The sequence below is a fragment of the Pholis gunnellus genome (assembly GCF_910591455.1).
Source record: "Pholis gunnellus genome assembly, chromosome: 8".
Classification (NCBI taxonomy): Eukaryota; Metazoa; Chordata; class Actinopteri; order Perciformes; family Pholidae; genus Pholis; species Pholis gunnellus.
This window is the reverse complement of record NC_136534.1, coordinates 15,764,144-15,778,683: the sequence shown is the minus strand read 5'-3', so window position 1 is coordinate 15,778,683 and position 14,540 is coordinate 15,764,144. Positions and strand designations below refer to the sequence as shown.

The 14,540-nt window shown below is 45.7% G+C and overlaps 1 protein-coding gene across 2 annotated transcripts; it reads left to right on the top strand.

Annotated features, from left to right (window-relative positions):
• The first annotated feature begins 398 nt into the window (after positions 1-398).
• On the top strand, positions 399-14,536 carry virma (vir like m6A methyltransferase associated). Of its 2 annotated transcripts, none has more exons than XM_079164243.1 (27): positions 399-476; positions 954-1,066; positions 2,235-2,321; positions 3,712-3,760; positions 3,840-4,002; positions 4,102-4,221; positions 4,913-5,125; positions 5,675-6,405; positions 6,543-6,680; positions 6,772-6,998; positions 7,077-7,604; positions 7,707-7,861; positions 7,958-8,040; positions 8,540-8,633; positions 9,112-9,500; positions 9,582-9,737; positions 9,834-10,069; positions 10,156-10,405; positions 10,502-10,719; positions 10,854-10,986; positions 11,167-11,307; positions 11,400-11,554; positions 11,721-11,817; positions 12,024-12,187; positions 12,308-12,657; positions 13,191-13,337; positions 13,456-14,536. In XM_079164243.1, the coding sequence occupies exons 1-27, from the start codon at positions 414-416 to the stop codon at positions 13,734-13,736; spliced, it is 5,481 nt and encodes a 1,826-aa protein (XP_079020369.1). In that variant the 5' UTR covers positions 399-413; the 3' UTR covers positions 13,737-14,536. The 2 variants fall into 2 exon arrangements, with proteins under 2 accessions (XP_079020369.1, XP_079020368.1); XM_079164242.1 differs by having other exon boundaries at positions 4,913-5,155.
• Positions 14,537-14,540: the final 4 nt, after the last annotated feature.

Sequence of the window (14,540 nt, the reverse complement as noted above, 5' to 3'; positions counted from 1 at the left end):
ACACCTGAAAAGTATACTGCAACTGTCTTTTCACCCTCGTTTCATTGAGAAACATGAACATGCTATTACAAAATACATGTATATGGTATGAAAATATTAATCATAACTTATTATAAGTGGTCGTGTAGCCTATTATCTTCCATCACTTTAACAACAACAGTACAATTACTCATAGACATATTGCTAATAAAATATAAATAGCAATACTTTTTGATAAGGTAATATAATTTAGACATAAGTGTTGCTTTTTTCTCTTTAGTTGAGGCTAATATTAATATTGTGTTATGTTAATCAATGTATTATGTACATTTGTTTGTGTTTATGTCGGAGCGTTCGCGCTGTGGTTGATCATGCCCCGGAAGTACTCATCAACCCGGAAGTGTACCCTCGGCCCGACAGAGAGCAAGAAAGCGATGGCGGGGGACACTTCAACCGAGCTTCTTTTTATAGATACGTTTAAGCACCAGAGTGCAGAGGTAATATATCTCACGTATTACCACCCTCTCATATATTAACTGTAGAGTTGCCTGCATTCAATACTCGTATCGCGCATATTGAGGAGTTTTGAAGATTGATGCTAAACTTCCAAGCTAGCGATGTCAACATAGCTAACATTAGCAGTTGTGTCGTGGTTGTTGCGATAACGTTGTAATTCACAGCTTGTATTGCACTACACACTTGACTAAATCTACACATAATTGTACTAAATATATTAGTTAAATGTAATTGCATTTACATAATGTTAGCACGCCCCGCCGCTGTTGTTTATTACACACTTGCGCATTTTGTTTGTGTGTCAGCTTAGTGGCTAATGCTAACTGTAAGGTCTCCCCACGACCATCTTTACCTCAGCAACATGGACTGTTCTGGTCTGTATCATTAGGTTCGTGTGCTTACTGAAGACATGTATTATCTCAATGTTTGTATTAATTATGATGTTCAATGCTCTTCAGTTAACCAACGTGGATGTGGTGCGGTTTCCTTGCGGGGTGCTGATCACAGAAGTGCGGGTCATTCCTCCAGGGATCAAAGCACACAGCAACGTACCTGACAAAAGAGCATTTGGGTAAGAGCAATATTGATACCTCAAATATGAATACAGTAAGTAGCCAGTGTATTAGGTCCACCCATATCAACCAAATGCAGTTTATTAAAGCAACCTTGCAATAAATTAAATACATTATTTCCTCATATTATGGAATACAGATTGTAAATCTGGTTAAAAAGCTCTTCAGAATCAGCAGGTACCCACTCAAGGTATCAGAGACAGAAAAAAGCTGGATGGCTCATCCCTTGTTGCAGGAAATCCTTAACCTCATTGCCAATGCTAGCTCGCCTCTGGATAAGTTTGTTTGCTACAGATACCTGAGCTGTGTGTGTGTGTGCCTGTAGAAAAGTATTTTGACACCTGAGCTTCATTGTTGTGTGGATCTTGATTCCCACTGAGCCTGTTGGGTATGTGTGATGTAATTTAACTGAATGAATGGGCTCAGTGCTCATCAGTGCACAGACCAAAGCAGGTCATGACTCTATGTTCTGTAGGGGTTGTACCATTATAAATATAATAATAATCCTAATGTGTGTTGTAGTATTGCTATACAGATGTGATGAAGGGAATTGAGTCAAACATCTGTTGTTATGCTGATTATGGATAATGCCTGTTTTGCCTAATTCAGCAAATTAAATAAAATTGTATATTGTCTCATATTACACACATTTTGTTGTTTTTGGATGGACCTGTACAATCTAATGCAGACAAATACAGCTGTTCTGCCATAAAGTCTATATTTTTAAGACACCTATATTGTTTTGCCTTTTGTTGACACTGTCATAGAGGTGTTAGTTGATTTATATGTTTTAGCAGTGAGGTCATAGTTAGTGCTGCTCTTCCTATGTAAGTAAGGACAAAAACAATTTAAACTGCTCTCTATATGATGCAGTCCAGTACAACACCACCCATAGGATCACAATAATAGACATAAAATTCAGTCTACACATTTCCAACAGTGACAACAAATACTGAACATTACAAAGAAAATATTTTATTGCTGTTGTATTTGCATTGCAATAGATTGTACAGGTGTACCTAATAAAGTGGCCACTGACTATATTGTTATAATTATCGCTGACTCCTATCTTGATGTTTAACTTAATACTCAATAAAGTTGTCTGGAGAGAAGGAGATTGAGCCAAGACTGCCACATTAATGTGTGTGTGTGTGTGTGTGTTTCCAGGGAGACGTCACCTCATGCCTTCCAGTTAGAGCTGTTCTTTAATAATGCCACCAAACCCAACAACCCCACGTTCCACAGGCTGGGCAGGTCAGAATGATTTTCACTTCCCCTTCTCCTTTTGTTTCTGTATTACTTTGAACCTCGCCTCCATCTCTGTATTTCCTGGTCATGTTCCAAAAGTGCTTAAGATGCAGATGTCTGTCTCACCTGTAGAACCAGTCGTGGTAGCATCTGAGCCCTGTTCTCAGGCCAGAGTGGTGGGTGCGTGCGTGCGTGCGCCTGCACCAACCTATATTCAAGTCTCTTTGTTCCCATGCTGGCTAACTGGTCTCTCCAGAAACTCAACCTCGCCCACAAAGTAGCTGAAAGTGACACACAAAACGTGTCGGTCCTGGTGTGATAGATGAAGAGTGGAATGATTGAGTGCAACATTTTTATTCTACCTTCATAGCAACAGGTGTGCACAGTAGCACCAGAGCGTCAAATTGTATTGAGAGGCGTGTATTGTGTAAGAGTTGTTGAAAACTAAATACGACACACCCAAGTTATTATCTCTGCTGGGAAAGTTTTTTTTTTTTTTTTAAACCAGTCTGCTTGCTATTTTAACATTCTTCCAAATGTCAAAAACAAATTTGACTGAAATGTTTGTGGACAAGAATCGTTTTTTGAGGTGATAATCAGGATATAGATGATCTAGATAACCATGATAATGCATCTTTGCCTTTTTTATGTTTAAGATTAGTTTTTCATGGTATTTTGCCCTTTTGTGATACAAAGTAAGACAGTACAGGTGTCTTGGATGACCACACAGCTCCAAGGCCTGTCACAATAACTCATTTTGTTGGACGATATTTTGTCCCAGAAACAATTGCGATAAACAATATTATTGTTATATTCTGGCATCATGTTGTCTAAATGTTGGTGACATTGTCCAGGCTTTTTGATTTCTGACCTCTTAACATTATGCCATGTCTACTTTGAAACACTTATAAGTCAATGGGTTATGGCCAGTTCAACCAAAGACTCAATCAATTTGCATCGTTCTTTTTAATATGAATGTAATATATAGTGGAAAGAATTTTTGCACAGCATGAATGTGTTTTTTTTGCATATATATCTATATCCACCCTGTTAAAGGGTACCGGCAGGTCTTGAAATATCTTGAAAGGCATTGTCACTTGGTGACATGGCAGATTTTCCTTCATTAGATAAAAGAGAGGTGTTGGGGAATGAGAGGAGAGAGAAGTGGGGCTCTTTAATGATCAGTGCTCTTTAATCATAATTACGCAGCATTATTGTGCTATTTTTTTTTAAAGAAATGGATCAGATTGCTGCTAAACCTTATTTAAATCTCATGCTATTTTCGAAACACTAAAATTTCCAAAATTATAAACAAACATGCGCTAGTTCAGGAATTTCCCTTTGTGAATATTTGCACTAATGTTTGAATCTTCCCCGTGTTGCTTTCTGCCGTCAGTCTGGAATATGACGAGAACAAGTCCATCGTGTTCAGACCCAGTGGAAAGGTAAACGGTCCTCCACAAACAAGATGATTTGTATTTTTCTTCTTTTGATTTGTGAATAACACATTTTATTTGCATGCAGGTGAACACAGACGGCCTGGTGCTGCGCGGCTGGTACACCAGTCTGACTATAGCAGTGTACGGGACAGCAGAGCGCTCACATGGACATGACCAGTCCTCACCCCCCCCTCCTCCACCCCCACCCCCCCAACAGCCAAGCGGGCCCAAGCGGCTCATTAAACAAGGTAACTAACTGAAACATCTAATGAACAGGTTATCTGTTATTCTCCCGAATTTGCTTGTTACGATGTCAATCTATTGTTTTTTTTTGTTTTTTTTCTTAGAGTGGGAAAAAGATGACCAGTACAATGGTAGCCCACCCAGACCAGCACCCAGAGGGCCTCGCACTCCACCTGGGCCTCCACCCCCGGATGATGATGATGAAGAGCAAGTCCAAGTGACGGGTAAGAACTGCACACATCCGTCACGTTCTATCTGACGCTGTTGATCAAAGAGACACTGCCGTAGTTTAAACATCTGTCAGATTGATGCTTGTCATTATTTAACGTTGCATCAATTTGATGCTTTTTTGCTGTTTTATCCCATTTGCTTCAATCTGTGTACTTTACACCAGAATTGGTTTATAGTAAAGGTTATTTGTTTTTAATCAAATGTTTCCTAATTAGCCGGTTCGTTTCAGTACAATAAGAAAAGTAACATAGTTGAATCTTGCTTGTGCTACATTTTTCTCAGGTACCCCAGTGTTGCATGGTGGTTGTTAGTGTATTTGAAAACGCTGACTAAGTGTTCTTGTACAGGTAAAGAGTACACCATGTTCACTGTGTTGCGTTGCATTTCCCAAGCAAGTCTCTGCATGCCAATTATCTCAATGAACTGAAAATAATGAAACAGTGGCTGCCTGCCAGGTGAGAAAACACATTTTAAACAACTGTCGTGCTCGCATAATGGCTGGCCTTCATGAAAAGTATAATCATTGTGTTAAAACATGCAAAAACGCAGGCGTTGAACCTTAAGCTGTTTTGCATAATTAGGCCTCTTCTTCTCTAGATAACGTGTAGTTTGCATGTTCGTATGTGCTCTGTGGGGATGTAAGGTGAACTGTGTGCCCTCCTGTCTCCCATGTGACATTTACAGTGGGCGTGGTCAAAGAGGAGCCGAGCGAGGGCCGCGAAGACTACCTGGAGGCCGTGTCCCCCGAGAGATCGCTGCCTGCTGATGAACCGTACTCGGATGCGGAACCAGAGGAAGAAGGGGAAGAGGAGGAGGAGGAGCAAGAGGAGGAAGAAGATGCACGGACCGAGGGGAGCGTTCTGGAAGAGGACGAAGAAGTGGAGGAGGAGGATGAGGGTGAGGACGAGGAAGAGGAGATGGAGGAAGGTATGGGGAGTTATTTTGTGAGAGTAGGATAGTCTGCAATCCCAAATGGATGCCCGGCCCCCCTGAACCCCTTGGTACTGGGGGGCACGGGAGCAGGGTCCATTTGGGACAGAGTGACAGTTGGGCACAGTGTGAGCGCTATGGCATGCTGCCTCTATCCACAACCACTGGGTGCTCCAAACTCTCAGTGGGCCCGCCCCCAGGGCTACTCTGAGGGCTTATGATCAACATTCATAAGCTTGTCATGTGGAGCTCTACCTCACACATCCTCACAGCCATGGCTGATGCTTGTGCTGTAGTGACAGCCAGCATGTCAAACCTAACCCAGCATGTTTGGAGTGATGAAGCGAGAAGGTTTGTCTGTGTGAGTTTGTGAATGAGCAAGGGGAATCTGTAGTAGCCGCTGGCCCCCTCGTTTTCATTCATTTCTACACGCACATTTTATGAGCAGTTGAAGAATCGTACGTATTTTCTCCGTAATGCAGTCATTGTTGTCTTTCGTCTCTCCCGCCCTTTCAGGTGATGACGGCTATGAGCAGATTTCCAGCGACGAGGACGATCTGGATAACGGGAGCTTCAAGCTGCCCACCTTTGACATAGACTACACTCCTGAGGACCTGGCATCGGTCCCGCCTGTCCAGTATGACCCGTACGAGAGAGAACTCAGACCCCTGCTTTACTTCACCCCTCCGTACAAGACCCGCTTTGACACCCAGTTTGAGAAGGCCCGCGTGGAGGAACCCAGGGACCCCGGTGGAACAGAATCACCCGCAGGCGGAGAGGAGGCTGAGGCCGTGGCCCAGCTGAAAGAACTACTAGCTAGTATTGGAGATGACAGAGACGCCCGCTGGGTCACGGCTCTGGAACAGGCACATGCACTCCTGGCCAAAGGGTTGGCTTATTTAATCAAACAAGGTGAGGGCGAGATGGAGGGACCTGTTGGAGTTTTAGTCAAATGGGCGCTCCAAGCTCTGAGTATGGAGATTGCTCTCACACAGCCCATTGCCCTTAATCTCAGACAGTTGAAAGCCGGTGCCAAGCTAGCGTCACACCTTGCAGAGTGTCCCCAGGGCCTCTCGGTGCTGCTGCGCGAAGGGGCCCTGGGTGTGCTGCTGGAGTTGGTTCAAGCCGACCATGTCTCCTCCACACTGAAGCTGAATATCCTGAGAGCTCTGGGGGCTCTGACCAGCGCTCCTGCTGGCGCAGAGGCCTTCCTGCGTACTGGAGAGTCAGAGAAGAGCGGCTATCAGGTGAGCATCAAAAAGTATACAAACACCGTTTCATTATATACAGATTCTCTTCTACATTTCTCTAGCACCGATGCCAGATCTAGGGAATAAGAATACAATGACAATTCTTGATCTGACAAGCTATATGTCTTTTATAGCGTTTGGTCCAGCTGTTCCTGCGTGAGGAAACAGTGAGGGTCATAACAGCTGGCAACACCATATTGCAGAAAAGCCACATGTATGAGATACTGGTCGACCTGCAGCGTGCAGCAGCAGCATGGAGTGAACCCCAGCAGGTAGACACACACACACACTCACTCTCACACACGTTACTAGCCGCTAAGTCAAAGTACATTTTTCATGGTTATCATGACATATGATTGTCAGGAGGAGATGGAGGATGCCGACATCCCCATGGAGGAGGAACCGTCACTAAGCTCCTCCCCTGTGAGCGAGGCAGAGCTCGATAGGCTGGCAGGGGTTTTGGAGGAGTTACATCACCTGCTAGAGACGGCTCCTTACTGCATGGTGCAGCCCCCTGGAAAAGCCTTCCCTACTACGGCTAGAATAACGGGACCACAGGAGAGGGACGATCCGTACCCAACACTGTACAGGTACACTTCACCTCAAACCTCACTATATAACATCAAGTGTAGTTTGGATTTGTAATAACGCATTTTCTCCTTTCTCAGGTATATGCATGCATGCCATTTCCTGGAGAGCACCGCGGCGGTGTTGTCTGCGGCTGCAGCGGTCGGTCACTTGGGGGTCACCCAAGCCGTTCGAGAGCTCCTGCGCTTCCTGTCGCTCACCCAGTCGGGTTTGCTCTTCCTCCTCGCCCAGCCCACTCCCACCAACCTGCTACTGCGTCTCCTGGCATCGGTGGCAGAAGCCGAGAGCGAGGAGACCACCTTCACGGGGGGAGAGGGAGGCGTGTCGGGGCCCGGGTTTGGCGAAGAGGGCTTCGGCATTTGGCTGATGCAGGCGCTGCACGCTCTGCAGGGCGTGTCGGAGCTCATGAGCCACGTGGCTGCAGGAGGAGACGGAGGAGCCGGGCTAGAGGAAGGGGACAATGCGGAGGTGCTGGGAATGCTCCACGCGCTCTACCTGATGACCTTCACGCAGACTGGTCGCAGCGCCGTGGCCCACATCCTCAGCCTGGACAACAACCTGTCGTGTCTGGTCACTCTGCTCCAGCACCACAGCAAGGACGGACAGGGGTACAGCTGGCTTCTTCCTCTTCTTGTGTCTCTTTCTGTGTGACTTCAGGCACCTGGGTGTTGATTTACGAGTACTTCTTTTTGTGTCTTCTTTTCTTTAAGTGAGGCCAAAGCTCGCAAAGCAGTGACATATAATTATGCCTGTATGCTGGTGTTACTGGTGGTGCAGAGCTCTAATGAGCTGCGGACGATGGAACAGTATGCTGCGCCTCTACTCGCCATCGCCAAGGCTGACGACACCAATGCCAAGTTACAGGGTAAATATTATCAGTGTTTCATGAAGCTATCATGACATGTGACACTTTTGTGGGTTTTTTTTATTGTTAATGTTTTGTTCTTCCTTTGTACTTCAGAGCTTAGCAAGTGGCTTGAGCCTCTGGAAAAACTTCGCTTTGAGATCGGCAGCATTCCTACACTCATAGACTACATAAAACAGGTACAGGTCTCCATCTCTATATGAACTGCTGAGCTAAAGCAACACTTCAATACACATTACCGACAGAAAGTCCAAGGATTTGTCTATAACATTTGATTCAGGGAGTCCATTCGTTCTTTTAGTGACCCGAACCCACAGGGACTCTCAGAGTCCAGGTTCATTAGTTTTACTTAATCAAGATTTATCAGAGGAAAACAGTACAATGTTGTCACCACTTATAACCAGGCCGGCTCATTCTGAAACCTCTGTAAGAATGCAAACTTTACAAACAACAAAACTGTTACCAAAACAAGAAGTCACGCCCTCAACTATATGTTTTTGTCTCATTTTGTACCTTAAAGCCACCAGAAATACAGTACATCTCTATGGAATGCAGAGCTTCACCGACAAGTCTGAACTGCTCAAACATATTCCTGCTGTGTAGCATATTTAAGTCGAGGCTTTATGCAAATAACAGAGCTATAGGTCATTTAAAATGTGTGTCTTCTCTTGACTTCAGAATCTGGAAAATGTGTTGACGGCTGAGGGAACTGGACTCGTCACTGCTCTCAGGGTCCTTTGTCACATCGCCTGCCCCCCACCTGCTGTAGAGGGTAAACACACCAAACAGGATTTTTCACTCTTTCAGTGGTTACATCGTCTTCTTTTTACTGGAAAGTTTTTGTAAAGAAAAAAAAATATATTTATATATTATTAAAGATGCAGGCGTTTTCCTTCAAGCAAACAAACGTTATTTAGCGGTCTCCTTGAGGTTTTACAAAACCTGTTGAATGGATGTCTTTTCCCATAGAACATTTGAAAAGCTGATTTTTTTTTTTTAAGTATTTAAAATCCTGTATTGTTTGCGTCCATGTTTACTAGCTTGCAGTCGTCCTTTTCTCTGCCTTTGCTGGCACATTACTGCATTTCTTGGCACATTATCGCCACCTATAGATTAGTGGACTAGTGAGGGACCATTAGCAGCAATGTGTACTAGTAGCTACTACGTGTTCAAAAACTCCACATGGTATCTTTAAGATGCTGTTACAGAAGAGACAGCTGTTCTTCACAATGTGTTCCTCCTTTCCACAGGTCAGCAGAGGGATCTTAAGTGGAGTCTTGCAGGGGTCCAGCTGTTTTCCGGCGAGGGTCTGGATATGTGCGTGCGTGTTTTACAGAAGCTGTGCAGCCTGTTGCTGCAGCCGTGGCGCGTGCACGGACACATGGGCCCCACGCCGCAGCGCTGCATGATCCTCAGCATATGCATCGGCACACTCCGATTGCTGCGCACCATGCTGATGGAGCTACTGCGCGGGGGAGCGTTCCAATTCAGGGACACTCGCGTGGCCAGCGTGTTGGTGACGCTCCACATGATAGTCTGCTCCATCCCCGCGTCCGGACGCCTAGACGGAGACGAGACGAGAGTGCAGGCGCTCATCGTTGACGTGCTGCTCACCTTCACGCAGGGTGTGAATGAAAAGGTGTGTGAACGAGATAAACGTATGTTTAGTTTAGCCAAGAAATATGGTGCAAAAAGACTCAATTTATGGGTTTTGTTGTAGGTGACTCATACAGAAGAGACTCTGGCCAGTAACACGTGGTCTCTGATGCTGAAGGAGGTTCTGGGCTCACTGCTGAAAGCTCCTGAAGGTGTGTTCTCTGGTTTGACGTTGCTGTCTGAGCTCCTGCCTCTTCCACTGCCAATGCAGAGCACTCAGGTAACTCATCCTATCCTACTGGTCGCCCCATCTGTCCTGCACTTAATTCTGATGGATTGAAAATGATAAAACATGAATCGACTTTTGTCTCTGTAGGTGATATCAGTCCAAGATGTGGCTGTAGCCTTAAACACCAGGAAGCTGTGGAGCATGCACATACGGGCGCAGTGGAAAGTGCTTTCCGAGGCGCTGAAGTGCGTGTGCGCCACCAGCTGCCCTCCTTTCCTGGCCATGCTCAGGAGAATGTGTGTGCAGCTGGCGGATCTGTCGTCACCCACCGCACTACTCATCAAGAAGACCCTGCTGGAGCTGCTGCTGGAGGAGCTGCAGCTGTGAGTGACAAACCCACACACGCGCACGGTTGTTTGTGTTTATGCTCTGAATTGTATTTTAAGTGTATGCGATGTGCTCACTGCAGGGCGGAGGGGAAAACTGTGTGCTGGGGCCAGGTCCTGCGTCTGCTTTCTTTGATGGATTCGCTGGTGTCACAGAAAGCTTGTAAGAGCGCAGCGCTTCACCTTCTGTCCGGGTCCGTGTCTGGAGATGAACAACTGGCCGATGTGTTCCCCTTGCTGCTGTCTCTGTTGGTTCCTCCAGCTGACCACTCCCTACAGCAGCAGCAATGCAGCGAACTAGTGGGGACAGTATTACTGTCACTGTGTGACCAGGTAAGCAGTAAATGAAGGTAAAGGGCAAATGTAAACTTACAGGGAAAAAAGGCAAAGCCGTAAAAAAAACCCCATCTGAATCTCCATCTTCACCAGGACATTTCTCTGGTGGTTTCTCCGCCCGGTGAGAGCTGTGTGTCAGAGGCTGAGCAGCTGGCCAACTCACTTCCAGGTCGTGAGATGATGCCGTCGGTGTGCAACGCCTTGTTGGAGGTTTTGGGGAATTCAGAGAGCAGCGTCCCACTCCTCCTCACCTGTATCAGGACTTTGACATTCCTCACCGAGCACGATTATGGACTCTTCCACCTCAAAGTGTAAATGACAACTTCTTCTTGTTTCTTGGCATTACCACTGTCTGTCTTTTATAGCCTCCTCTCTTTCTACCAGGCATAGTGTCCCCTTCTCAGTCAAAGAAGACTTTGACTGAGTCACTTCGTCTTTGTTTCAGAGCTCTGAAGAAGTATAGTCCTGGTCTGTGCTCCCTGTTGAAGAGATTGGTGTTGAACTTCAACAAGGACTCAGCAGATCTGCTGTCGGCTCTTCTTGACTTCCTGAGACAGATCCTCAACACAGAAACAATGGTCAGTACCTGTTTTTTTATATTTTTTATATCATCATAAAAAGTGCGTTAAGTCTGAATTCGTAGGCACGTTGGAGGTGCGTCTAAATGACTAATTGTTCAGGACTTTGCATCTCTTGCAGAGTTGAACATAGTATGTGATAGTTGGATTTTATCATTGAATCTCTGTGTTGTAATCCAGTGTGTAGATGAGGCCCCGGGGTCCGGCGAGGAGTCCGTCTTCGCTCCTCCACGGCTGCTAACGGGCTCTGAGATGAAAGCTCTGCTGCAGTGGGAGCCGTCCGAATCCCATCCGCTCCCGGCTTTAGAGAAACAGATTACGGTACAGTTTGTACACTTTGTGTATCGTTTTTGAAAAGTCTGTGATGATGCTGCCTTCGTATTTAAATAACTCTGTAACTCTTGTGTCTGTAGAAACTATGTAAGGAAGATGATTCATTGGAGACGATGTTGGAGACCGTGGTTGTTCTGAGGCAGACGCTGGAGACGGCCACAGACGCACCTCCTGGAGCCGACACTGAGCCCACTCTGCCAGCACCCGAGGCGCTCGCGGCCCAGTTTAATCACAGGTACATACGTCAAGTCATCAATCACAGGGAGGCACTCACCATCCCAGCAAACCTGATAAAGATGATGCACTATAATGTGCCTTGTGCATCACTTTTGTTGAAAGTGAGAGGAATCAACTGGATGTGATCAAAGGCGTATCATTCCTCTGTGCGTCGTTCTCTGTAGGACGGTGTTCCTTCTGTCAGAAGCTCTGGATGAGCAGCTTAAGACTCTGTGGTTCTCCCCGTTCCAGACTGATGACATTGAAGCAGACCTTGATATGGTACGTGTTTACATGCACTTTCATCACACTGTGGCAAAAACTAGAATTCAGATTTGTTAGAGCTATTTCCAAACGTAAGACACTCATTCGCTATTGATTAACTCACTTTAAGTGTCTATCATGACCATGTACAGTTATGAAAGCCTGTGTCTGTCTGCCTGTGGATGGACAGTAAGTCTGTAATTGCCACTTTGTGTGTGTGGCAGGTGAAGGTGGATCTGGTGGGTCTGGCTCAGGAGTGTTGTCCAGAACTGGACCTGAAGGCAGAGCTGGAGCGCTCCTTCATGTCTGAGCCCTCTTCTCCCGGTGACAGCAAGGCTCCAAAAGGCTTCCGACTGGGCAAACACAAGCACGAGACATTCATCACAAGGTACGGTTCCAGTGTTTTTGTTTTTTTTCACATTTGTTCTGTATTCATTGCAGAGAACTAACATCTTGATTCTTGTTTTAATCAACCGACTGAATATTCACCTCGTGCTCGTCTCTGCAGCGGTAAATCCGACTACATTGAGCCTGCTAAGAGAGCCCACATCATGGCCGCTCCTCGCGGCCGCGGAGGTCGAGGAGGCTTTGGACAGAATCTCTGCCGACCCCACGATATCTTCCGCCAGCGCAAACAGAACACCTCCCGTCCTCCCAGCATGCACGTTGATGACTTTGTCGCTGCGGAGTTTAAAGACATTACCACGCCTCTTGGACTTTTGCCTCCTAAACGGCCCCCCAAGAGCTCCCCTAAACCCCCCACCAGAGGACTGTTCACCGGTAACAGAGGCAGAGGCACCTTCCACAGCCAGACTCGCTTTTTCACTCCCCCACAACCTAAAGGTGTACTGCTGTCAGGTACGTACACACAGACACTCCACCCTGTTGAGTCAAAGGTTTCTTGTGTTCACTTGATAAGACCTGTGTTTATGATCCTCCAGGTTAGTGTAGTTTCAGCCTGTGTCAATACATTATATGTATAAATAATGATGAATACCATTACTAGTGCAACTCAAACGTGTGACGGCACGGATAATATCACAGAAAACTAAAAATGATTTGATAATTGGTTCTCTTTAGTTTTGGATGTAGAGAACATGCATTCATCTTTTTGTGTTACTACTAAATGTTACAATTAATTTCCTGTATAATATTTGCCCCAATAGCACACTGCTAACATTAGTATACAGTGTATGTTTTACGTGCAAAGATAACTGAGCATACTCGGCATGAGATGTGATGAAACCTCTGAAAAAAGCTAGTTAGTGACCCTTGAGTTAAGATGGTGTAAACAGTGTGTAGTAGTAGTAGTATTGAATTTGGGCACACTACAGTTCAGAGCCACCTATTGGCTGGCAGAGGGAGCTAATTGCTGTGTTTTGGTGCTGTAGGTAACTACACTCGCAGAGACGGAGGCCGTGGTTCGTCATGGAGCGGCCAAGTTCCAGCTATCACTCACAGAGGAACCTACAGTGAGCCCCGCGGAGGCCAGAGCAACTTCACACGAGGACCGCTGCCCTCCAGACAACCCCCAGCAAGTATGAAGCGCAGACCAACACACACTTTTTGTTGATTTCTACGCTCTGAATTTCTCAGCAATGAACTCAAAATGCTGTTTTTTTTTTGTCTGTTTTTCCCTCCGTCTCTGTCTGTCAGGTGCATATCGGCTGGCCCCACGGGACAGACCCCAGAGGGGAAGAGGAGGCGCCGGGCTGTCTTGGCTCAGCGGGGGAGGAGGCGGTGGCAGCGCTGGAGGAGGAGGAGGAGGAGGAGGAGGAGGTGGTGGTGGTGGTGGAGGTGGTGGTGGTGGAGGAGGAGGAGGAGGTGGAGGTGGTGGTGGTGGAGGAGGGGGGAGAGGATCTCAGGGGAGCAAATTCAGTGGTGGGGGAGGGAGTGGAGGTGGGAGGGGCAGACATGTTCGCTCCTTCACCAGGTAAACTCACCTGGGCAATGACTGCAGCCTCTCACGGCGACATACGGACCAATCAGGATATTATATACACACCGTCTACATGGAGAGATGGTGGATGATGTCGCAATGGCGTAAAGACTCTGTGTTGATGTTTTATGTTTTGTTATCTTGAGTTGTATTCGGAGAATAAAGGTCATAGTAACTAAGCTTACACTTTTGATTTCAAGCAGACACCAGATGAACTGATGCAGACAGATTATCTGTAAACAAGCTTTCCTCAGAGAACTTATTACCTGTAGAATAAAAAGCAACACTTGAACAAATGTTCCACTGAACATCACGAAAAGGACAAAATGACACCACGCTGAAGGTTCTTTAGGTGCATGACAAGAATTTAGTGTGAAGAGACTACAGCACAGCCTGAGGTGGCCATTTAAAAACGATCTTTAGGAATAGTTCCTTGTGTTTAGGACTGAAAGTCGGAACAAATGTTGTGGATGTGAGGAAACTAGAAATAATTTGATCAAGAAAATTACTTAAAGTAACTTTTATTTAATTAAAACCTGAGGGATAGAAAATCCAAGAGACGTTATCAATGATTTGTTTGTGCAGATCAGATCTGTGGTGAGTACAAAATGAATTATTGTCTGTTCACTTTTACATAAGCCTGTAGTCAAAAGACTCTTACTTTGTAAAATTACACAAAAAGACATTTCAAACAAAACATGGTTCATTCCAAAGCAGACTGTTTGTCTCTCTCATTCAACACCTAATTTACACACTGATTTGATTAAAAATAAATCTAAAACTCAATCCAAAAATAAAGATG

What these genes read in the sequence shown, in the direction of transcription:
- virma (XM_079164242.1), top strand. Translation starts at nt 414, where the DNA reads ATGGCGGGGGACACTTCAACCGAGCTTCTTTTTATAGATACGTTTAAG. An exon ending in TGTTCAGACCCAGTGGAAAG is followed by an intron (nt 3,761 to 3,839) that starts GTAAACGGTCCT and finishes ATTTGCATGCAG; the next exon opens with GTGAACACAGACGGCCTGGT. An exon ending in GGACTCTTCCACCTCAAAGT is followed by an intron (nt 10,720 to 10,853) that starts GTAAATGACAAC and finishes TCTTTGTTTCAG; the next exon opens with AGCTCTGAAGAAGTATAGTC.